Source organism: Xyrauchen texanus, chromosome 40 (assembly GCF_025860055.1).
Source record: "Xyrauchen texanus isolate HMW12.3.18 chromosome 40, RBS_HiC_50CHRs, whole genome shotgun sequence".
Classification (NCBI taxonomy): Eukaryota; Metazoa; Chordata; class Actinopteri; order Cypriniformes; family Catostomidae; genus Xyrauchen; species Xyrauchen texanus.
The window spans coordinates 35,207,776-35,232,424 of record NC_068315.1 but is presented as its reverse complement, the minus strand read 5'-3'; the positions used below and the strand labels follow the sequence as shown (position 1 = coordinate 35,232,424).

At 39.1% G+C, this 24,649-nt stretch overlaps 2 protein-coding genes across 3 annotated transcripts in view; one reads left to right on the top strand and one right to left on the bottom strand.

Moving 5' to 3' along the window:
- top2a (DNA topoisomerase II alpha) overlaps window positions 1-1,888 on the bottom strand; it is a 69,129-nt gene extending 67,241 nt beyond the window's left edge. Inside the window, exons 1-4 of the mRNA XM_052112414.1 lie at window positions 1,683-1,888; window positions 668-814; window positions 375-465; window positions 46-109 (exon numbers count right to left, since the gene is read on the bottom strand). Of these exons, the coding sequence (XP_051968374.1) occupies window positions 46-109; window positions 375-465; window positions 668-814; window positions 1,683-1,709 (329 nt within the window). The 5' untranslated portion in view covers window positions 1,710-1,888. The remainder of the gene's footprint in view (window positions 1-45; window positions 110-374; window positions 466-667; window positions 815-1,682) is intronic.
- Window positions 1,889-4,197: 2,309 nt separating this feature from the next.
- samd14 (sterile alpha motif domain containing 14) overlaps window positions 4,198-24,649 on the top strand; it is a 29,577-nt gene continuing 9,125 nt past the window's right edge. Inside the window, exons 1-7 of one of the 2 annotated variants that reach the window (XM_052112134.1) lie at window positions 4,198-4,408; window positions 6,260-6,309; window positions 14,730-14,887; window positions 18,481-18,718; window positions 19,011-19,098; window positions 19,571-19,639; window positions 19,740-19,875. In XM_052112134.1, the coding sequence (XP_051968094.1) occupies window positions 6,267-6,309; window positions 14,730-14,887; window positions 18,481-18,718; window positions 19,011-19,098; window positions 19,571-19,639; window positions 19,740-19,875 (732 nt within the window). In that variant the 5' untranslated portion in view covers window positions 4,198-4,408; window positions 6,260-6,266. Of the gene's footprint in view, window positions 4,409-6,259; window positions 6,310-14,729; window positions 14,888-18,378; window positions 18,719-19,010; window positions 19,099-19,570; window positions 19,640-19,739; window positions 19,876-24,649 lie in introns of both variants that reach the window. The other variant, XM_052112133.1, reaches the window with a different exon arrangement.

Genomic DNA, 24,649 nt, shown 5'->3' with positions numbered 1-24,649 from the left:
TCTCCGACCACATCACTGACCAATCAGAGCACGAGCAGCACTTACGGGTCAATGTTGACCTTGATGCAGTTCATGTTCTTGTCCCTCTGTTTGTTATCAGCAGCATTCACTGTGAGAATGAGAGCAAGATAAAACTCAGAGCAGGTCATCTTTATAGAGCTAAAATGAATAAACATTACCAACAAAGTCAACAGAAAAAAAAAGTCTACATTTGAAGCATCGAAACGAACATTCTAAACCATTTATTTGTCTTGTCGTCATGCGTGCAGCGCTAAATGGGCATTTACTGTTGGTGCGACAGGGAGTAAGAATTGTTAGATTATCAAATTAATGGTTAGTTGCAGCCCTTCATGAAAACAACATTCTAAACTCACCCAGAATCTCATCGAAGATCTTATAGAGTCCTGGCACAAATGTCACATCTCTGCAGTTTATCCCCACATCCTCATCAAACACCCACATTTGCTAAACAGGAAGGAGAGAAAGTTTAGTGATAGCATTTTAAATTGAATTTTGTTTCTTCAGAACTTGAATCATAAATAAAACTATACAGTGCTGTATTAATTAACCCTCATCACTCAATACAAAGGTCATGCTAAATAACTTCAATTGAATGATAAAAGAATTGTTACGGTTTTAAGTTACTATGGAGACTGGAAGCAAGTACCTGAGTGACGGGCTCCACAGAACCGATGTAGGTGTCGGGACGGAGCAGAATGTGCTCCAGCTGAGTCTTCTTCTGATAGATCCGCTCCACAGACAGACGCTTGTCATCCTTCTTCGGCTTACTCAGAGCCTTGTTCTCAAACAAACTCTGTGTGTGACAAACACCACAAATATTCATGTAATACATACTATCAGAGGCAACGTTCATCAGTGTGTCCTAACAATTAGTCCTAACTAGAATTATTTAATCCAAATAAGATGATCCCTTACAATAAGCCAGTAACCACAGATTTGGCCAGAGCACCATTTTTCAGACAGTAAAACCTTAATTAAATATTTGAGGAATTTATTTTAAGGAATATTCCGGGTTCAATCGACCGGGGGTTCAAGGTTACAGTGAGGAACTGACAATGGTAGTGAACGAATTTACGGCTTTAAAAGCAGAAATGTGAAGCTTATAATTATACGAAAGCACTTATATTAATTCTTCTGTTAAAACGTGTGTACTATAGGAGCTGTACAGTTGGTTAAATCGTCATGCTTAGTAGTCATGTCTACGAAGATGTAAAGTTTAACATAACGTTACACAGGAAAAAGTTCTTCAGTGATTTTATCACACAAAAATCATGTTAACACGTTTTCTTTACGTCTTGTGGCAATACTTTGGAAATAGGGAGTATTATAACGTTAGAGAATTGCCCACCCCCTTACTTCCATTGTAAGTGCCTCACTTGAACCCTAATGTGCTTTTTTATTTTTTTCAAAGCTGGGGACTAGTCGGAGCTATATCTTGCATACTAAAGTAAAGTTCGTTAATATGGAAATCTTAAATCAACGTTTAAACTTTAAAATATTATCAAGAGCACATGCTGGGATAACGTCTCCTGCTGATTAAATCGGCCTTCTCATGGGCACGACACGTAATTTTAACGTTTTTATGCAAGTAAATACCAAATGCATGCCTTCATAATAAATTCAATACATGAAATAGCGAGGTCTTTTTAAAGACTATTTACCTTCAGTGGCCCCTCTGTTCCAGACATTTTCACTGTATACCTCTCACAACGATGTAACACGATCACAATTAAACTATAAACCAAACAGATGCGCCTTCTGCGTCTTTGAAACACTAAACTTTCTCGATCAAAGATGATGCCTCAAGTTATTGTAATTAAAGATATGTGGACGTCTGATCTGTCGAACTAACACGCGTGCGACTGTATCAACGACCCAATATAACCGCTTTTCAAATTTCAAATCACACAGGTGTCCTCCCGCCAACGCCTCTGGCCAATCGCTGTCACGAGTGGGTTGGGCTTTTACATTTTTGACAAATGGGGATACTGAATGTGAGCCTTGCTCCTCCTACTTTCACAGGTCCAATCACAAAGGAGAGAAACCCCGTTTGTCCAATCAGATTATTGTTCCGGTCTCTCATGGTCAAATCAAAACATTACATCATTGTTAACGTACAAACATTGCTTTTTTTCATTGCGCACTGCTTTTTGTCCTCTCCCTCTAAAAATCTAACTTTTCCATTTTCAAATTGCATGATCAGGAATGTAACAGCAAATATCAGCATATAGCATAATGAAAGTTTCAAACAATGTTTATAATTTTGCCTTTGAATATTATCGGCGTAGTGGTCTAAAGCACATAACTGTTAATCAGAAGGTTGCTGGTTCGATCCCCATGGCCACCGCCATTGTGTCCTTGATCAAGGCACTTAACTCCAGGTTGCTCCGGGGGATTGTCCCTGTAATAATTGCACTGTAAGTCACTTTGGATAAAAGCATCTGCCAAATGCATGAATATAATGTAAATGTATCGTCTCAAAACAGTTAGACAGACGAGTTAAAGCTGAAAAATATGAAAGATAAGTGTCAACGATATATATACGATAAGTGTCAACGATATATATATATATATATATATATATATATATATATATATATATATATATATATATATATATATATATATATATATATCAATTTGTAAGTTTTGTCTTTTTTTCTTATATTTTGTAAGTCGTTTTGTACTTTTATTTGTGCTGCTCAGCTGTGAATGCTTTGGCAATAGGAATGTACAAATAATTGTCATGACAATAAAGCATCTTAAAACTGAAAACTGAGGGAGAGAGACTTAAGAAATGTCCTCTTTTTATTATTTGAATTATTATTAACAACAATAGTTATAATGTTCATAGTTGGAAAACATTGCAATAATTAAGATGTTTATCAAGTAGGAAGTCTGGTTGCATTCTTTTACCCCTTACTTATTATTTATTAACCCTTGGATTATTACAATTATAATAATTAACCCAACTATACACCGATTTCGAGTCCCAGCTCAACTGTTCCTGTGGGTTTCCTCCGGGTGCTCCGGTTTCCCCCAAAGGTTAACATGCAGGTTAACCCTTGTGCATCAATTTAAAAAAGTTACTCAGAGGTTCTTAGTGGGGAAAAAAGGCAGCGTCAAAAAACTGCCATAATAATATTATATATTAATATTACTTTCCACTTTCACTGATTAGATTTTTAACCAACATCAGTCCTGATCTTAACTATCAAATATTCATTAATTTTCAGGATTTTAAGCCAAGAAATGCCATTTTGTTTACATAATGCCACTGTTGTTTTTTTACACACACACACACTTCTCAATACACACATACAAAACACACTCTGTCATCCATACCAACACACCCACACAATTTTAGCTGCATCATTTATTCAATTGGCCTGCAGTACTCTATAATACAGCAAACAGAAAATAAGGATATATTTGCTCCATAGGCTAAACATGAGAAAAATTACACCATCTGACGGAAAATATATATATAAAAAAAAGGGATCCAGATTGAAAGCATAATGTCATAGATTTCATGATTTAATGCTTTAATGGCACTGGGATCAAATGTTGAGGGTTTTAATGAGTTTCAATGGGGGCATTTTTGTCCTGATGGTCCTGAGTGTAACTATTTTGTGTACACTGTGTATTATAGATGTATTTTAGGAACTGAGGTTGAAAAATCTAAATTCCCCCCAAAAATACACACCTTTGGCAAAATGTATGCCGTTGGCATTAACACAAAAGTTTGCGCAAGGTTTAAGTGAATTGGAGAATTTAAATTACCACATAGGTGTGAGTGAGAGAGGGTTGCGTCAGGAAGGGCATCCGGCGTAAAACCTGTGCCAAGTGAAATGAAATGGCAGCCGAATGAAGAAAGGTCCTAATATACACAGATGAATTCAACAGCCACAAACACAAAAGTATCCTTTATTTTATTTTAAATGCATTCATGAGTGAAGCAGACACACACAGACAGATTGATTAGATATCGGTTGTGACAGGGAATAAAATCTGATTGGCTGTTGGAGTGGTAATAATATTGATTCATGATGCGCATGTGTCTCTACTCTACCCCCCTCCCATCTCTCTCTCTCTCTCTCTCTCTCTCTCTCTCTCTCTCTCTCTCTCTCTCCTTCATTTCATCACTGTCCTTGGGTGTGTATAGCGTCTCTGACATTCTGTTGCTGACGACTCTGTGTGTGTGTGTGTGTGTGTGTGTGTGTGTGTGTGTGTGTGCAGGCAGAGCAGCTCTGTGACGTTGTAAATTTGTGCTCATCCAGGAACAGGAGTCCTTCAGCAGCAGCAGCAGCAGCAGTAGCAGCATCCTGTAAGCAGGACAGAGGAGCAGTATGTCAGTGAGCTCCGTGTAGGAAACGCAACTATAGAGGTGAGTCTACTTATACAGCATTCTATTTCGTCCATTTGTCATAATTAAATATTCATGATTTACAACCTATTTTGTCCTGAATGTCATCTGCAACCATTATAGCAGAGGTGAGCTATATTAATTCTCTTACTAAAGACTGTCAGTACTTCTTTCAGATGTGTTAACCATCTGGCATTATGTGTATTGCATACAATGTTATATACAACTACGTAGGCAAGAAAATGTTGGTGAGTCATTTTTGTTGTTTTAGCCCTGCAGTGAAAGTAAGCTGTTATTTGCTGATATGTTCACACAGGTCAGATTCATCCCCTCCCATCTCAATATTGATTTGTTTGCTATTGCCATTCCCTGCCTGTCAGCTACTTAACAGCCCTGCCCCCTTATTCTTATAGATGAGATAATGTGTTGTGGAGAGGGCAGTGTTATGGCCATTTGCTTCATATCTCCATCACTCTGAAATGACTTGAACTGAGGCCTTCAAATAGAAACAGTCAGTTAGACTGGAGTACTTTCTTAATAAGAACAAAAAGTTTGACATTTGTGACTAGATTGTAGTCCTGTTTTGTGTTTACTCTGTATTTATGGATGTTTAGCTCTAGACGAGGCTCTGATTAATGGATCAGGAGTGATGAACCTTTCAACAACCTTACCTCACATTATCATAATCCCTTTCTTCTCGCCCATTACATGAGGATATACAGGAGATTGATCAGCTCAAATAATGCACAGATAGTTAGGGCTGTTGGATACATAGACAATTAGATCTGTTGGACATATACAGCATGTACAGGGCTTTGCCCCCCCCCCCCTCCAAATTATCCCTATGCCTCCCCCAAGTGCAAGTGAAGCACTTAGTGTCATGGCACTAACCATAACCCTAGCTTGAGTGTGCTGGAGAAACACTCGCTCAACACCATCAAACACACTGCTGTGCATGAAAGACTCACACTTGTGTATGAAAATCCCAGGAGATCAGCAGTTAGAGAAATACTCAAACCAGCCAATTGTGTGGCAGCAGTGCAGTGCATGAAATCATGCAGATATGGGTCAGGAGCTAATGTTCACATCAATTATCAGAATGGAGAAGAAAATCGAACTGACAAAGTCTACAGTAACTCAGATAACCGCTCTGTACAATTGTGATGAGAAGAATATCATGTCAGAATGTTATTCTGAGACATTGGCACTGTTTTTGTGGCGTGAGGGGGACCTACACAATATTAGGCAGGTGTTTTTAATATTGTGGCTGATCAGTGTATATATTTATATATATAGAATCTAGAACAGTAGAGTATATAGCTAGTTAGATCACTTGGGTATAGATAGATCTGTTGAATATATATATATATATATATATATATATATATATATATATATATATATATATATATATGTAGTTAGATCAGTAGGGTATGTACAGTAGATAGCTAGATTTGTCATGTATAGAGATAGTGGGGGAAAGAGGGCACTGGCTGTTCTGAAAGTGCAGGGCAGCAGATGGCACAGGGGCCTGTTGTCCGAACAGAGTCTATGTGTCATCTAAATCTGACCTGGCCAACTGGTCAGTGCTGCGTAAGTGTACATTTGTGTGTTTGTGTTTATATTAATTTAGCTATCATATGCAAAATCGAATATATATTACTTGTAATAATACATGTAAATGATGTATTGTAATATATAAGGTGGAAAACATACATATAATGGAAAAGACAACAAAGAGACAAATAAGTAAATAATAATGCATGTGCTAATTCTTGGTAAAGCACTGATAGTTTGTATGCTCTTTATTTATGTGGTAAGGACAGAATTATTATGGCCACATTGTAAATGTTCACAATTTGCCTGTTTTAGATTGAAGATGTCCTCCACTCCACTGGCCGAGGCAGAGGAGGATGTGTTTGGTGAGTGACCTCTCTCAACCATCAGCCCATCCCCCCCACCCATTAATGCCCAGATCTTCATTTCCACACTCCCAATACACTGAGTGCATTACAGGAGGAAGCAGCAGGGCCTGGCTACACTCTCAGCAGGTGCAATGCACTGTTTCTGAGTTGTAAATATTTTATTAAACATTTCTGTGAATTTGAATGGCCGTTTATAGTGGTACAGCAGTAGTGGTAGATGTGGTGGGCACATTGAAGAGGCTGACTTCTCGTATTATGTCTGACATGCGATTTTAGGACAGACTTTGGTGCAGCCTGCTGAGTCAGTGTCAATGTCATCACATAAATTAGTGCTGAGATCTGAGAACAAGTTTTGAGAAGAAAGCGTAATGGTTTGGCTGTTGAGTAGAGCAGGGGTTTTCAAACTTTTTGATGCCAAGGACCCCCAAACATGATGATCCCCTCGTGAGGGACCCCTTTTCAAAAATATATATGCAGATTTATATTTTAGAAATAAATTCCCTTTTATACTGCATGTGGAAAAATAGTAAGTGTTATTTTATAAAGACAATGTGCGGTTTGCAAAATGAAATAATTGGCTGTTATTTTGTAATAAAAGAAATGAAGAAAATGAAAAGAAATGACTGAAATATAATATTAAATAATCTGGAAAATATGACATTGTATTAAGTTGAGAGCATATCTTTTTTCAACCCACTGTTAGAGTAATGTACAAACCTGAAACAAACAAACAAACAATAATTTAATGTAAATTTATTTATACTCTTAACAAAGCAGAAAGAAAGAATACTATTGTCAAATTTGTTCTTTTTTTGTTTTTGCAGACCACTTAGCACCAACTGGCGGCCCCGTAGGGGTCCCCGGACCCCAGTTTGAAAACCTCTGTAGAAGAGGTAGATTTAAAGTTGAAGTATGTAACTTTTTCTGTGTTAAAATACTTTCTTCTATCCCTGCTTAATATGCAGAAAAAACTATAAGTAAGCATATATAGGTTAATTTTCTGAAAACACTTTGTCACTGTGGCAACATAAAAATGTGTCTGTTATGAGTGACACACTTAGACCCACACAACAATGTACCTCAATCAATGGACAGTCCTTTCATCAACGTGGAACAGCCTGTTTTGCTGAGATCTCCCTCTTTTCAGTCGAAGGTATGACACACTTGTCAATACGAAATGGTGGAGAGGTGACAGACATAATGACTCCCCCTGACTCTCTTTCTCTGATTCCCTGTCACATGGAGCAATAACAACAGAAATAACAACTATGAATGTGTGTGATTGTGTATTTATTCTCTATAGACTTGCCATAGAACACACATGTCCATATGTAGCTTTCAAGTTTAATTGTTTTTATATGTATAGTGCTCAGACCCAACAAATGATTTGTTAGGTCTCAGGTACTCAGATATGAGACAAAGGCAGGCCTACATACAGTCACAAAGCCTGACTTGCGCCTACATACAGCCTGATAACAACCGCACCAAAATCAAACAAATCTCAATTAAACTAATATATTCATTCCATTTAAATCATGTCTCTGTCAAAGAGAGTGTGACCAAACTAGGATCTGTAATAATTTAATTTACAATTATTTATTGTTTTATGAAAGAGCTCTAATGTCTAGTAGCCCAAATTTTATTTGATGATATTTTTGTTATTTTATAGTTTGACATCAATCAAATATTTTCTAAATGACTTAAAGGTTTTGTGTTTGGTTGTCCAGGGAACAGACACAGTCTCTATATGATTTCTAGGTGATGCAGTCTCTATGTGTTGTAGTTTATGTGACCCGTGTGAGTCTCAAGGCAGCTGGCAGATGGTTGGTTTAGCCAGTCTGTCTGCTTCCTGACTTGAACTCTGGTGAGTCAAACACTAATGCTATAAACAACCTGCACTGGACTAACAGAGGCTTTCCAAGATGGCCGCAAGTGTTTGTCTGTATTCAGTTGTCTAAAGTTTACCATAGTCGTTATCGGTGTGTTTTTTTTTTACTTATTAACTCCAGACCATCCTATGCTGCAAAATGTGGGTGTATATAACAATATGCCTACTTTGTTCCGTGATGTGGAAGTTGCCTATGGCTGGTGTGAGCGGCGTATCGTCTGCTGTCGAGCGGGAGGGACGCTTATTTGCGCCGTGTCTGTGGGCTACGTATGTTGATGCCGCTACCGGGCGGATTGAGGAGCCGTTTGCGGTTGGTGCGGATGTCGTGTCGTTTGTTGTCGGATGGAAGAGACACGCACGTGGATTATGTCTGTGGGTTTCGTGTGCTGGGACCACTGTGGAATGGACCGAACTTTGGGCTGTGTCGTCGTTAAGGGGTCTTGAAATCTCCTCTTGGTTGTCTGTTTGGTCACGAGACTCACCGCAGAGGTTGTGTTGCCTCTTGGTGAGAGGAAATGGAAAACTGACTCATCATGCTACATCTATTTGCGACGACAGCAATCCGAGTTGCGGTGTGGTGAGGAGAAAGTGGTTCGTGCTTCTGCTGTTGCTTTCAGGTATTCACCCCAACCCAGGCCCAGAGTTGGCCCAACTTCAAACAACAGAGGAACTTAAATTAAGTAATGGCATACGATTTTTTCATCTTAATGTGAGAAGTTTGGTAAATAAGATTGATGCAGTGCGAATCTGGGTAGATTCGACTGATGCTGATATCATAATTCTCACGGAGACTTGGTTGAAAAAATCAATTACAGATGATATGATACACATTAATGGATATAATGTCTTCAGAGCCGACCGTAGTAAAAAAGGAGGAGGGGTTGCAGTCTATACTAAAGTAAATGTGAATTGTATTTGTAATCAGTCAGTTAGTTTTACAAAGTGTTTTGAACTTTTAGCTATTAAAGTATTTTTACCTAGTGGGTCTGATATGATGATGGTCGGTTGTTACCGGCCACCTTCAGCTTCAAGTGAGGCAATTTCATTGTTTACGGATTTGCTTCACAATTGGTCCAACTGTGATTTAGTTATAATGGGGGATTTAAACTGGGACTGGTTGTCTCCGTCATCCGATTATTTTAAGGATGTTTGTAATTCCTTGTGTTTGGAGCAATTGATAAATTCACCAACTCGCCTAAATGGAAAGGATATGAGTAAATCATCATTAATTGATGTTATTTTAACTAATATACCCCATGTTTTCTCTGCAATAGGAATTTTTTGTAATGATATTAGTGATCATTGCGCAATATCCTGTGTGAGAAATTTTAAGATGCCTACGAGTTCACCCAGATTTATATTTAAACGTCAATTTAAAAATTTTAATGTACAGGCTTTTTTGCATGATGTATATAATAGTGATTTACAGTTGGTTTCAATTATACCTGATGTGGTTGATGCTTGGGATTATTTCAAATCTATCTTTCTAGAAATTTGTGATAAACATGCTCCTTTATGTAGATTTCGGGTGAGAGGTAGAAATAATCCTTGGTTCAATGAATACGTCTCTAATCTTATTAAGCAAAGAAATGTGGCTTGGTCTAAAGCAAAGAAAACAAATGGTGAGGAGGACTGGTCTCAATATAGATTATTACGAAATAAGTGTACAAAATTAATAAAAAGTTCGAAGAGTCAGTATTATTTAAATCTGATTAATGATAACATGAATTGTCCTTCTAAATTTTGGAAACTAACGAAATCTCTTATAGGATCAATTACATCTACTAATCTTCCAAAAGTTTTAAAATTGAATCAAAGATTGATTACAGACAAGGCTGATATTGTTAATACGTTTAATAGTCATTTTATTTCAGCTAGTTCGATAACAGACAATTCGCTGGTCATTGATGAACAGAGAACTGATGACTTGACTAATAGTGAATCAGTTTTATTTTCTTCTGCCCCTGTATTGCCGTCCCAAGTTCATAATCTACTCCTAAATTTAGATTGTAAGAAATCAGGCGGGTCTGACCAAATTGAACCAATTTTTTTTTTTAAATTGTCTGCAGATATTATTGCTGAACCTATTGCATCGATTTTCAACCTGAGTCTATCCACTAATGTAATTCCGCCGTCTTGGAAATCGGCTATGGTTATGCCTTTATTAAAAGGAGGCGATCCTTCCGATTTGAATAATTATCGTCCGATTTCTAAATTATCGGTTTTAGCAAAAGTTTTTGAATCTATTATAAATGATCAAATGAAAGAATATCTACTTAGTCATAATATTTTGAACGCATTTCAGTCAGGATTTAGAGCAGGCCGTAGTACGATAACAGCTACTACATTAGTCACTAATGATTTAATCACGGCTCTCGATAATAGACAACATTGTGCAGCCTTATTTGTTGATTTGACAAAAGCGTTTGACTTAGTGGATCATGTCTTACTGTTACAGAGGCTTAAAAGTGTAGGCCTCGATAATTCGGCTGTGAGTTGGTTTAAAAATGATTTATCGGATAGAACTCAATGTGTTGCTGTAGATAATTACACCTCATCTATGTTAATAGTCACGAAGGGTGTCCCGCAAGGTTCTTTGTTGGCACCCCTTCTTTTTTCTATTTTTATTAATGAATTGGGGCAGGGAATACAATCGGCAAAGCTAAATTTTTATGCTGACGATACAATTATTTATTCCACTGCATCCTCTGTGTCTCAGGCTATTGAAATTCTTAAGGATTCTTTTTATACTTTTCAGCTTACTTTGTTGAAACTAAAATTAGTTTTAAATGTAAATAAAACGAAGTATATTCTTTTTACACGTAGCCGTTCTATGTCTACTGTTATGCCTATTTGGACTATTGAGGGTTTACAAATAGAAAGAGTACCAACTTATAAATACTTAGGAATATGGCTCGATGAGAAGTTAGCCTTTGATGTTCACATTAATTACTTGGTGAAAAGGCTTAAACCAAGATTGGGTTTTATTTTTCGGGAAAAAAAATGTTTTTCCTTTACAGCTAGAAAGAGAATAATACAGAGTACTATTTTACCTATTTTAGACTATGGTGATGTTGTTTACATGCATGCTTCTACATATCTTTTGAAAAGGCTGGATGGCGTTTATCATGCTGCACTGCGTTTTATAACAAATTCTTGTTCACGTACGCATCATTGTTTGTTGTACAACTATTTGGGTTGGTCCTCTTTATATCAAAGAAGGAAATCCCATATGTTAGTATTTATTGTAAAGACATTGATGGGTATGTTTCTAAATTACATTACTAGTCTTCTATGTTTATGTAGAAAGAACTATAGCACTAGATCATCTAATGGGATTAAATTAGTAGTACCTAGGGTACATTCAGAGCATGGAAAATCATCTTTCTCCTACTATGCCCCATGGCTGTGGAATGAATTTCAAGCTACTGTCCCTCTAGAAACAATTCCTCCTTTGAATGTATTTAAAAATTTACTACAGTATACAATGATTGAATCATGTTGTTGTTTTACTTGATTTATGATGAATGTTGTGCTCTGACTTTCTGGAATGTTTTATATTGTGTGTTTGTGTGTAATTTTGTAGTGTGGCCATCTTGGCAAGGACTCCCTGGAGGAAGAGATTTCTTTTAATCTCAATGGGACCTTCCTGGAAAAATAAAGGAAATTAATTAATAAAGAATATAAGTCAAATTACTAGAGAGGTTTTGTGGCACTTTTCCTTTAAGGATGGTGTCTGTCTCTCTTAAGCAGGTCAGGTCTACACCAAAACTCATCCAATTCTCTATTAATGCTTTGCTATTCTCGGGACGCCACTCAAACATATAGAAATTCAGTGGCAATCATCTACTACAATGGTTCTCAACCAGGGGGGTTGGGACCCACTAGGGAGCCTCAGTACACTTCCAGGGGGACTTCAATATCTCTTAATATTATTTAATATTTATGAAAGATTATTATAATTTTTATATAGTTATTATTATTCAACTTACTTATAATATTTTCTCCAACAATGGGGGGCCTTAGAGTCAAAAAGGTTGAGACCCACTGATCTACTACACATCTCTACACCATGATAAGCAGGGAGGGGCCAGAGCAAATGACAGTGTCTGACATTGTTTTTGCAAGTTCACAGACCTCTTTGATACTATCTAAAGTGATGTCGACTGGCAAAGACTGACATCATTCATCTTAACAATCTTAGAAAATGTTTAGCATAAGCCAGCACTTTAAAATTTGCTCTGATGCCAGGCATTCTCGCCCTTGGGACACATTTGATAATAGAGGACAGAGTCTCTTATTTCCATGTTCCTTAAAAGAGAATCCCCTTTAACCAGGACACTTTCAACAGGCTTCTCAGTGGGTGCATCACTGAGTGGGAACAACCTGTTGGAAACTCTAACAGGAATGGGAGAGTGGTGTGGCTTTGCTCTGTGGCTATGCCGCCCAGTCATCAACCATTTGATCTGCATCAGGGGCTCTGTTGCCAGAACCGTAGAGCGTACGTGGCTCGCTGTACTAGCCATATCCAAAACAGTATCTAATGGCTTCTCTTTCTCACTGACCTCCACTAGCTTTCAGATGCATTTTTCTAACTTAATAATCTTCTCCATCACCCTAGCTAATTCCTTACTTATGATTCCTACATATGTAGGAAACATCATAAATTTAAATATAAACAAAGTGGAGAAAGAAAGCTAAAAAGCAGATGCATGCAATGAAATCAATAAAAATATAAGTGCATTTAGTATTGTAGCGACCAATGACCATCTTGTCACTCAGAGGTGTTTGTAGGGATATCTGACGCGTGGCTCCAAAACAAACGCACTTCAGTCCATTACTGCATTTACATTCTTTATTGGGTTTCAGCTCAGCTGCTCAAACAGATTGCCATCACCAGTTAGCATGTGCTCTCTTGTACACGGTCAAAAATGGTTTGCTTCCCTCATTCATTACACCTGGTGTCTCTTACTCATTGGCTACCTTTATGTATATACTTGTAGTGTTCACCAGTGAAACTACAATAGACATTAAGTGAGCATAATGGCTCTTACAAGTATTTTAATTGAAAGATAAAATAGAGAAGAAAAATAGAGAAGGTTTAGCAGGCAAGCATGCTACAAACACAAAATTGAGTGTAAAGCAGTTCAATGGAAAGGAGGAGGCGAGAACCGGCCTGGCGATATAAACAATACTTTAATGATAAACTTAAACAAAAGACAAACACACACACATGACGGACATGCCCGTAAATGATCTCTCTCTCATTGCACCACCGTCCGCAATCAGCCTTTATCCCTCTCGGAGGCTTAATTAGCCAGATAAGGGACCGGTTGTGTATAATCACGACCCGGCCCCACTCTCCACCCTGTCACATCGAGCTATGTGCCAGCAGCAACATGAACAGGAAGTGTCCTTCAGGTTCATGGACTTTAAGGATTTATGTTCAATAAAAACAGACTGATCAGCCTCCAATTTCTGATTTCATTAGTCATTTTAGTGTAGGAGAATGCCATAAAAACACTTGGTAACAGAATCAATATGAATACAAATCTGCATTTGTGATGATATGTGGCTGCGAGTATGAATGTTGATGAAAATGTTCACATCAGCATGACATCTAGTCAGTTGTCAAGTAAAGAAAAGCTCATTGGAGAGATGATGCAACTGAATGATTTTTTCTGTCGTGTTTAATGTGTTTTACCTTTTGTCGGAGCCATTAACTCAACAGGGAGTCGCAATGGTCAAAGGATTAATAACTTCCCTCTGGTTAATGTGTGCTCAGATTCCCTACTTCTTTCTGGTGATTATGTAAATTAAGGTTATGCTCAAATCAATTTGGTAACATTACCACCTACTGCTCATAAGTTATACATATTGGTAACTACTGGAATTGCTGTAACAACACAAATCTTCTTATCTTTCATTGTACTTGCCACACAGTGTGCTTTGCCTTGTAATGTTCTGTCCAGACAAACACAACAACACTGACTCAACCAATGGTTTGAGTTTGAGGCGGGACTATCTGTTTTTCCTGTGCTAGAGAGAAGTTTTATATGGAAATATACAAGACAGCGGTATAATTAGTCCATAGGGTTTTACAGAGCAGTATATACTGCATCAAATTTACATGTGCAAATATGAATATGTGGAACTAATGCTGGAGCAATAATTTTTTTGCAGTTTGGCTTTTAATAACATTTATTCTGTAAACACAAAGCCTTGACATTTTTCAGTAACACATTCATTCCCACACACACACTCCCAGGGCTCACATGAAGAATGGCCACCCATTGTTCATTTAAGTAATCTGGGCTGCTGACAGCATCATAGCACTTCAGGCTGCTTTACAGTGTCACTGAGCTGTTATGGATTGTAACGAGAACACTAATGTCTGAGTAAGTATGTGTTGTGAGATCTACAGCACTCTTTTATCATATTTGTGATGTTTATTTGCGTGTCTCTAAATGCTTGGTATAAAAGCAACTCAGGCAGTAAAAGTATGTTAATGTGTTTTATATCTAATCAGATCTGACAGAGGCGGTTCCTGAGACCGAACGACTTGACAGCAGCCTGCAGAAAGCCAAAGCACAATTGTCTATCAAAACCAGGAGGCACCGCCCCTCTCGAACCCGCCTGAGAGACAGTTTGAGCTCCATAGATGGAGATGAAAACATCGATCGAACGGTGTGTGTTTGTGTGTGTGTGCTGTATATTTCATGTGAGTGATTCCCCCAAAAATGCTGTATACTGATATTTCTTCCATTGAACATTTAAGGAAAAACTTGGAAGAATATTCACGTAGCTCCTTTCCATACAATGACAGTTCATAGTGCCCATGTCTGTCAAACTCCAAAAAAGATTAAAATCCACATATGAATGAATCTAGAATGAGATTTTAGAGGTGCCGCTGAGGGTAATCAGATAAACAGTGAATAGTGACTTCATTACATGAGTCGTATAAACTATTTGAATGTGTTTTTTTGTTCCTTTTTGGAGCTTGACAGTTGTGTTTGCTATGAACTCTTCAGAAAGATTCTTCAGAATTTTCCATTTGTATGCCAGAGAAATAAAATAACAGAATATAGGTTCGAAACAATTTAAATCATTTTTGTTTTGAGTTCACTATTCCTTTAATATCTAGCATTTGGTCTCATGATAAATGGCAAAATCTTCCAAATATCTGATTGGAAACAATACACTTTGTCAAAATTGACAAGTAACATTATTATTATTAAAAATAATATAATTTCCATGATGCATATAAGGTTTTTTGATTTATGATGTTTATTTAGTCATTGTATCAAAAAGCAGAAATAGAGCAATAATTGTTTAAGGACACTTGGATATAAAAAAACAGCGATAACACTGCAAAAAAGGTCATACTTTTTTACGTTTGGTAACTACATTAAGAATGAAGAATTTCCTTGTCAATCTCAGAGAATTTTCAGTTTATACACGACATAAAAAAAACCTCAGTGACTCAGTAAAGACAGCGTCGCAGTAGGACTCCGGTCCTTTCTCTACAGCATCTCTCTCCCACTCTCACTGCAACACAAAACACCTGTTAGAGATCATTCCCCACAGGTGGCAATCCTTACCGCTTCCCTCTCCTTTCCAAACTCTCCACAGAGTGTCACTCGACCACGCCCACATCTCTGTATACCCCCACTGCCGAACTTAATTAGAAAGGGTACACCCCGTGAAGGCTTGTGGGACCTATCGAACTGCAAATAATAGGGGTTCGAGCCACTTACCCAATTCCAAGCATCATCGTACACAAACTTTCAAATCATGCTTTTTAAGGTTTGATTAAATAGTTCAACCAAGTCGTCTTTCGAATCGATTTAAGAAATGCCAATGCATTTGTAAAATACAGCAGTTTATGACCAAATTGAAAATGGCTGAAACCCAATATGGCCAACCTAGGAATAATGGGTTTCATTTGTCTCAGCATTCTCCAAGGAATCTTGGACTTCCACGGTCAACAGTGGCAGAAGGCAGACCACCCACTGGTTGTTGGCCCATTCCCAGGCTTCTGCCGTCCATTCAAAAAGCTCAATAAATGCCTCCTGGTCATCCTGCGGGCCCATCTTGATGAGAGCGATGTGGGTTATGGCTGGGGCTGCAACCGGGGTTGCGGCTGAAGATTTCCCCAGGGGTACCAAGCTCTGTAACGCCTACCAGTCCTCTGCTTGGGCCTGAAGGAGCACCTGGAACCGCTTCTTCCATGCGCAGGTCCAGGAGGGCCTGATTTGGGGTTTTGTGGATGCCAGCGAGGGTCTTGATCACTTCAGGCAGCGCGAGGATTCCATGATGGCGTTTTCCTCCTTACATCACGGGTTTCGGTACCACTGTGACAAGCTCCTTGTCAATCTCGGAGAAATTTGGAAGTGGAAACCAGCTCACAGAGTTCAGTGTTTTTAGTTTGTGGCACTTTTCAGCTTATACTCAACATTAAAGCGACTTAATAATCAAACTTAATGTAATGCACTTTCTCTATCGTGAAGACAGCATCGCAGTAGGACTCAGGTCCCTTCTCTCCCTCATCTGCGGACCTGGGGCTGCTCTTATCTCTATTCCACTCTCAATGCAACACAAAACAGCTGTTTTGAAGAGATCATTCCCCAAAGGAGGCAAATTTTACTGCTTCTCTTTCCCAGCCTCACTCTCAACAGCATGTAGCTCGACCATGCCCCTGTCTCCACAAATACTTTTACAGCACTTATAAATCTTGGTTAATGTTAATTTCGACTGGGCTGTTAACCGATTACAACTTTTAATCAAGTTAATTACATGACATTCCGATGAATAAATCACAATTAATCAATATGTCAGTATTTGCTGAGAAAGGTCCCCATATGAAGATAATTATTAATATAGTATCATAAACTCATGAGACTTGTCTCTTTAGATTCCTTGGAGAATGCTGAGACAAATGAAACCCATTATTCCTAGGTTGGCCATATTGGGTGTCAGCCATTTTTTATTTGGTCATAAACTGCTGTATTTTACAAATGCATTGGTATATCTTTACTAAACTTGGTATATCTTGTCGGCACAATGCCCTGAGGGTATCTACAAAGCTTGGTGCCAGAGCCACCATGTGAAAAAAATATATAATTCAATATTTTAAAATGCTTATAACATTTGACTAATTTGGCCTATCGTCCTGTGACTGCCCTCTTTAGATTCCATTTTCATGCCGAAAACAGTTATTCCCAATTTGCTATCTTTGCCCATACTTCCTGTCCGTCATTTTGAATGTACAGTAGTTGAATCCTACTTTTTCAAACTCCTCCTTTGGTTGACACTCACAAAAATGTATCAATAATTTATTTGTGAAAAACACCAATGAAGTAGAGGCGAGACGGCAAAAAGGATCTGAGACTGTATCTCGAGATACAGTCTAACACTCACAACCTCACTGTCAAAGATGGCGCTAGCGTGAATAAGGTCAAACTTGGTATCAACACAACCATGCCCTGAGGGTACTTGAGTGAGCAGTTTGGGCACAGCACCACCTAGTGCAGCAGGAATCTTTATAAAAAACAAACACAAAATCATGATGCCAAAACCAAATTTGATATTTTACCTCAGGATCATGGTCTGAGAATCTATATAAAGTTTCAGGACATCACCATCTAGTGGTCAAAAGCTATACAAAATGATTAAATCTATAGCACTCAAACTGTTTGATTTACTCCAATGATGATGATTTGGATTACTCGGCTACGCTTGCTTAGCTGCTCACTCTGCTATTTAAGCGCTTGGGCCCTGTAGTTGCTGCTTGCAGTTATATGTTTTTTTAGTATAATAATTGTACTAAATGAATACGTTAAATTGACAACCATAATTTTAACAGATACTAATACATTTTGAAAAATGTAAAGTATGTTTACATTAGTTAAGGCATCGTTAACTCAAACAGACAAAGAACAATTGTATTTTGATAAATTAACATTAACCAAGATTAGTAAATGTGGGAACGTTTTTTTAAATGATTAATTCATGACACAGAATGCATTAACAATTGTTAACAAATTCAACCTTATTTTAAAATGTTACCAAAAACAATATTGCTTGATGTCTGCTGTAGATTTCTTGCACCCTGGAGAAATCATCGCAGATTCATGTGAGACTCATGGGACACGTGTTTGTGTATGTGTCTGCTCTAGAGTTTTGGAGGTTCAATGCAGACCTCCTGTTCTCCTCTCCACCCCTCCTTTCACTGCTCCTCTCCCTCCTCCGACCTCCTCCTCTACTCACCTTCCTCACAGAGAGATCGAACCTTCACCTATGACCCCTGCACTGAGGCTGGAGATAGGGAGGTACACGATGAGAGGCGGAGCTACAGGCACCTTGTGAACACCTCTTCTCAGGAGGCTCTGCCCCTCCCCCCATCTAAATCTCCCTCCAGACCCTGCAGCGTCCATTCAGAGACATCTTCCCCAGCGCACCAGACGCGTGAGGGGAGTCAGCCTCTCCTACACTATGGAGAATACTCACTGAGTGAAGGTTTGAACAGCACAACAACATCTCAGCTCATCTCATAATCATATTATGTGATATATTCAATGTATATCTGATATGATGATATATCATGAATGTTTGAAATTGGCTGTGTTCTGTGGAGAAAACCTAGGTCTGATCTGATTCTAAATCTGATTTTCAGTGGAATTCTGAATGCTCTGTTTCTGATTTTTTGTAAATCTATCATCTGGATTTGATTCCAATTCAGATTTTGGTTCCAGTGCTCATTCTGGATTTGATTCTAATTTCAATTCTCATTTTGATGATCTGTTTTCAGATGACAGTCACGACACGGGTCCCGATGAACCGGACAGTCCAACAGTGCTGCTGGATAAGAAAACCAGGAGACGATTTCTTGATCTGGGGTCTGTGTCTTAAGAATCCTGAGCTACATAATACATTTAGCAAATAAATATGCTGGATTTGATATAATGTGCACAGAAGTGTATTAATAAGCCACTCGTAGGTTGGCGTCCTGAAGAGTGTGAACACTGTGTCTCTGTGGTGCTTTCAAAACATTGCTCTGTTTGTTTTAGCAGTCTGACATGTCAACTTTTGGCCTAACCAATGCTGTAAGTTTGGAGTGGGTGTACCTATTTTCTGATCAATGGAAGACGAGGGCAGGGCAAGAGGAGTGTTTGAGAAATCGGTTTAGAGACAATCATTAATTTTACAGTTCTGTTTGGTGCCAGTAATGCAGAAAATACACATTTTACCTTTAACACAGAAATATGTGAAAACTGTGTTTCTTGTGCTCTCTCTCAATCTACAGATGCTGCAATTACAGACAGAACATCTAGACTTTAAATGTGATCTGCTTGTTTTTCTTTGACACAGGGTCACTTTACGTCGCACATATGGGAAGGTCAGGAAAGACAGATCAAACAGACTATCAGCAGGAAATCGGTATTTGTCATTCATCTAAGCACCAGCATGTTTCCTTGTGTTTTCAAAGCTGTATAGATACAAACGTGTACAGACTTTTGTGTGTTTGTATGGGCTTCAGGGATTCGGAGAGAACAGAGAGCAGGTCCTCACGTTCTTCTGGTCCACCGTTTGTGCCTTTCTCCTGGTTCAGTGAAAAACTCAGAGGCTCTGGCTCCCCCAAGAACACACCATCTCCAACCAAACCTTTCACACAGGTAACCTAACCTCAACTAGACTTAATATTATACTGTTGTGACATGGCATCATTCGCTGTGCTCCATCACATATTGAAACTAAGCTACAAAAACAACTCTTTCTGAACTTCCACATCTCTTTGACACTTTTATTATTTCTAAACAGCAGAAGAACTAATGAAGAAACTAGCAAAAGGTTGGAAAGTCTGCCGAAGCCTGCTGGCTGTGTGTAGCACATGTTACTCTGCAGATCCTTCTAAATAACCTCAAAGTTAGAAACAATTGCTGAAGTTGATTTTGAACAAGATCCCTGATCAGTTCAGTCCAATCTTAACAGTTTGAATGGCACATACCAGCACAGATTGTTTTATGAATCTGTCACAATGTAATGCATCTTTTGAAAACAAGATTGAACCTGACAGCAGACCGGCAGTCCGTGTGTGTGCACTGTTTCTCACTTCACATGCATAGATTGTGTTTACACTGACATGCTAAATGCACAGCAGCTCAAAACAAAAAACAGCCTTTTGTAAGAGTGAGATAGTTGTAGAAAATGTAATTCACCAATACAAAGTTGTGGATCAACAAAAGTAATGTTTTTATGTGTTGTGGCAAAAAAATAAACAAAACCAAAAACATAATAAATGGACCTCAGGGTAAAAAGAAATCCTAAAACGTGTGATATGACCATAGAATCCAATGTTCTATCAATTCACCAGTCTTGAACATTCAGTCTCTGTATTTTTTCTTTAGGGAAAAGTACTTTAAGGATTCCCTGAGACAAACTATCTATCCATCCATCCATCCATCCATCCATCTATATAAAACAGACACACAATTAGCAGAAAGTGTAAAACAAATCTATACTGTTATATTTAAATTTTCATAGAGTTTTATATGGCTTACTTTACCATTTTGTTTTCTAGCATGAGTTCTAGTACCAGCAAATTTCATCCATCAGACGCACAAGTAGATGTCTAAATCTGCTGGGCATTACTGCATGCCACACCTCCACCAGTGTCTTCAGTTTTCCAACTACAGAGTCATCAGCTAGGAGCCACCTATCACTGATGTTTTGCCCCATTAATCCCGAAACATCTCCTGGTGGTGGGGTAGCGATCAGGGACGTCTCCCTGTTGCCCCCCGCAGCTGGACACCGGATTGTTTCGATTGCCTCACATTCTTTCTTTTCCATCAAGACATTCCCCTTTTCCCATGCAACCATGCAACCAGGGTTACCCCCATGAATAGACCTACCCTACGTCCAAAGCCTCTTCTCTGTAAAAAAAAAAAAAAAAAAAAAGCAAGCAATCAATCGCTGCCTACCACTGTTTCCTTTAGAGACTTCTTCAAAACTGATCCAACGATGCCTGATGTCTTTCATCAGGTGCTACACTGATGTTTCCATAAACCCTCCACACCCAACCTCCATGGGGTAAGTGGCAGCCCTCCATACATTTTCTCTGCAGTCGCTGGCCAGATCAGCATATTTTAACTTGTTGCTCTCACAGGCAGCCTCCAGTCCCTGTTCCCATGGGACACATTGTTAAATCATTATGACTTTCCTTACTGATGCCGGCAATAACATTATGTCCGTCCTTAAGGAGGTGATGGTGATCTCAATAGGAAATTTTAGCTGATGGTCAAGGTCGACCACCATTGACCAATCACTTCCATGTGCCAAGATGAACCTCTCTTCCTTCCGTTTTGTGCCTTGTGTGGTACCTTCCTTTTTAACAAACTCAATGTACTTCCTCTGAGAAGCATGATGGCCTTTGTTTGCTTTTATTCTACACACCTTTAGTATCTCAGCCAGCATTCGCAGAACATGATCATAACGCAGAACGTGATCATGCCGCCACCTGTTGTGTCCTTGTGCCAAGGCGTTCTTGCACCAAGCCAACATGTGCTGCAGATTTACTCTTGGGGCCTTGCAGAGGGAACAATACTTATCTTTACCATACCACAGAGACATATTTCCAGGGCTTGGAAGTGTGTGATAGGTAGATCTTATTAGGAAACTTTGCCTGGCCTGGTGTATCTTCCAAAGGTCAGCCCATCCTAAAACTCTATAAGATGTACCCTAACATACTGCACAGCGCTCTTGCTGCTGCTGTCTGATTGCTTGAATCATATACCCTTCCTGTATCTACCATCGATTTCCTCTTTTTTTAGAGGTTGCTAACCACAGTTTCGGAGCTATCCCCATCCAAGGCCTGCTCTTCCTAATTGGATTCTTCCAACAATCTCTTGTTGCCTCAGTCTTGAGACCACCATGTTTACAAACTCCTCTGCCTTTCAGGTGTGGCCTGTTCGGACCTGGGCTTTACAAGCCCTCACAGACTGGTCTGTTGATTCCCTAAGTTCTATGAACAGCCTGGTCTTCTCCTACTTGTAACCCAGGGTGATGGACTTTAGTGGCAGTTGTAAGGCATTTATTCCAAACAATGCTACTTCTGGAAGACAATGCGGAAAGCCCAGCCACTTCCTGATGTAACTATCAGCCTTGGTGTACATCCTTGCCGCTGCAGTGATCTCAAACATTTTTAGCGCCCACGTCAGACGATGATACAATTTAAATTGGTAACACCAGACCTTGTATTTGCCTGGGAGATGACACTTGTCTATCTCCTCCAAACCCACTTTCAGCTGCTTCAGAATCAACCCTGCCTTGTGTTTATCTGACAGATCTGTGGGATATTCTCTCCCTGTACTTCGAATGCGCTGCTCTGCCAGCATCTGGATTCTTTCACCATCCACCTCAAAAGATGTCTGGTTGCTTCAAATTCTCTTACGAATGGAAAGGCTACTGTCACGAACCCCGCTCCTCTGCCCCATCCCCGCTTCGTCACACACACACTCACTCCTCAAGCTCGCACGCTCGCTCCGCCCCCCTAGAGCTTTTCACGCTCTTTTTGCTCGCTCGAGCCCTCATGCCCACTTTGCTCCTACTCGCTCACATGCTCGTAGGCAATCTCCCTTCCTCGAGTTTCTCACGCGTTTCCAATCCCCCAGAACATTATGACCACCTGCACTCGTGTCATCTGCACTCCGGCACATTAGTTTCACCTGCACTCGTCTCATCACCTTTCATTGTTTACACCTGCACCTATAAATACCACAATAAATACCACAGCACATCCGTTTCATGGGTGTTGGTTATTGTATTTAGTTTCCCGTGTCTTTGCCCCCCGCTAGTCTCGTCTAGTTTTGACCTCCTCTCGTTCACCTCTTAGCTTGCCAGCTCCCCTTGTTCCCCTGTCTTTTGCTCCCACTAGTCTCGTCATTTTCCTCTTGATTCCCCGGCTTTCGACCTCACGCTCCCTTTGACTACTCTCTCCCGGATTTGCCCCCTTGTTTATATCTTGATTCCCCGGCTTTTGACCTAACGCTCACCCTGACCATTCTTCTCTGGATTTGCCCTTGTTTTGTACTGTTGCCTGCTTTTATTTTAATAAAGCAGTTTTTTCTCCGACATTGTGACTGTCTCAACTTGGATTTCGCTACAGCTACACTTTGTTGGCTTGATCTTCATATTGGTCCATGCCAGAAGCTCTTCCAGCCTTTTTAAGAGTCTGTTTGTGCATGCAGCAGTATGGAGGACGCTTGTGACATCATCCATGTAGCTGCACAGTGCTGGCAATCTTCTCCAGATTGCGCACAGATTCCTCAGTCTGTCTGGCACCAATTAGGATGATCTGGACTGCAGATGTGAAAAGGATGGGAGAGATTAAACATCCTATCACAATCCATTTTTCCCATCCAGTTTATTATTGCCATCCAGTTATATACTCCTGTATTGCATGACATATTTTCATGTCCCCATAGTAACTACCTACCAAGCTTTTAATACAGACTTTTAAGTAAGACATCCTCTTTGCTACCACTGAAATTAAAATCTTTCCCTTTACATTCATTAGAGCAATTCTCCTAAACTGACTTATTTTGCTGGATTCCTGTTCTTTGGGTGTAAAGATAGTCACCGACCTTCACCATTCCATTGGTATGCACCGCTTCTTACAGGCATCCCTCAGTAATCTCAATAGCAGTTTAAGAACTGTTGGACACCCCTTATACAACCTATAAGTTATCCTGTTCGGGCCCAGGGCTGATGTTGCCCTGGCTTTTTCTGCCACTTTCCTGATCTCACTCAACTTGGGTGGAGCTACAACACCAATTCCAAAAAAGTTGGGACAGTATGTAAAAATGCTAATAAAAACAAAAAGTAGTGATTTGTAAATTATAACTTTGCTAAATTGAAAAAACTACTACTACAAATTATATGATGTTTTACCTTGTGAATTTCTTCTGTTTTTTAATGTAAAGTAATTTTAAATCAGATGATTGCAACACACTCCAGAAAAGTTGAGACGGGGGCAATTTAAGGCTAATAACAATTTGGCAAGTTAAAATAACAAGGCAAGGTGAAACATTTGATGTTAAACAGGTGAGGAAATCGTGTCATCAGACTTATATCATAGTCAGATATATATATAAGGAGCCTCCAAAAACCGCCTAGTCCTTCAAGAGCAAGGATTATTCAAGATTTGTCAATTTTCCAACAGATGCTTCAGCAAATAATCCAGCACTTTAAGAACAATGTTCCCCAAAGACAAATTGGAAGGATTTTGGGCATTTCACCCTCTAAAGTGCAAAATATATTTAAAAGATTCAAGGAATATGGTCAAATCTCTGTGCGTATAGGGCAAGACAAAAAAACACTTCTGAATGAGTGTGATCTCTGATCCATCAGACATTACTGTCTTAAAAAAACATCATTCATCTGTAATGGATA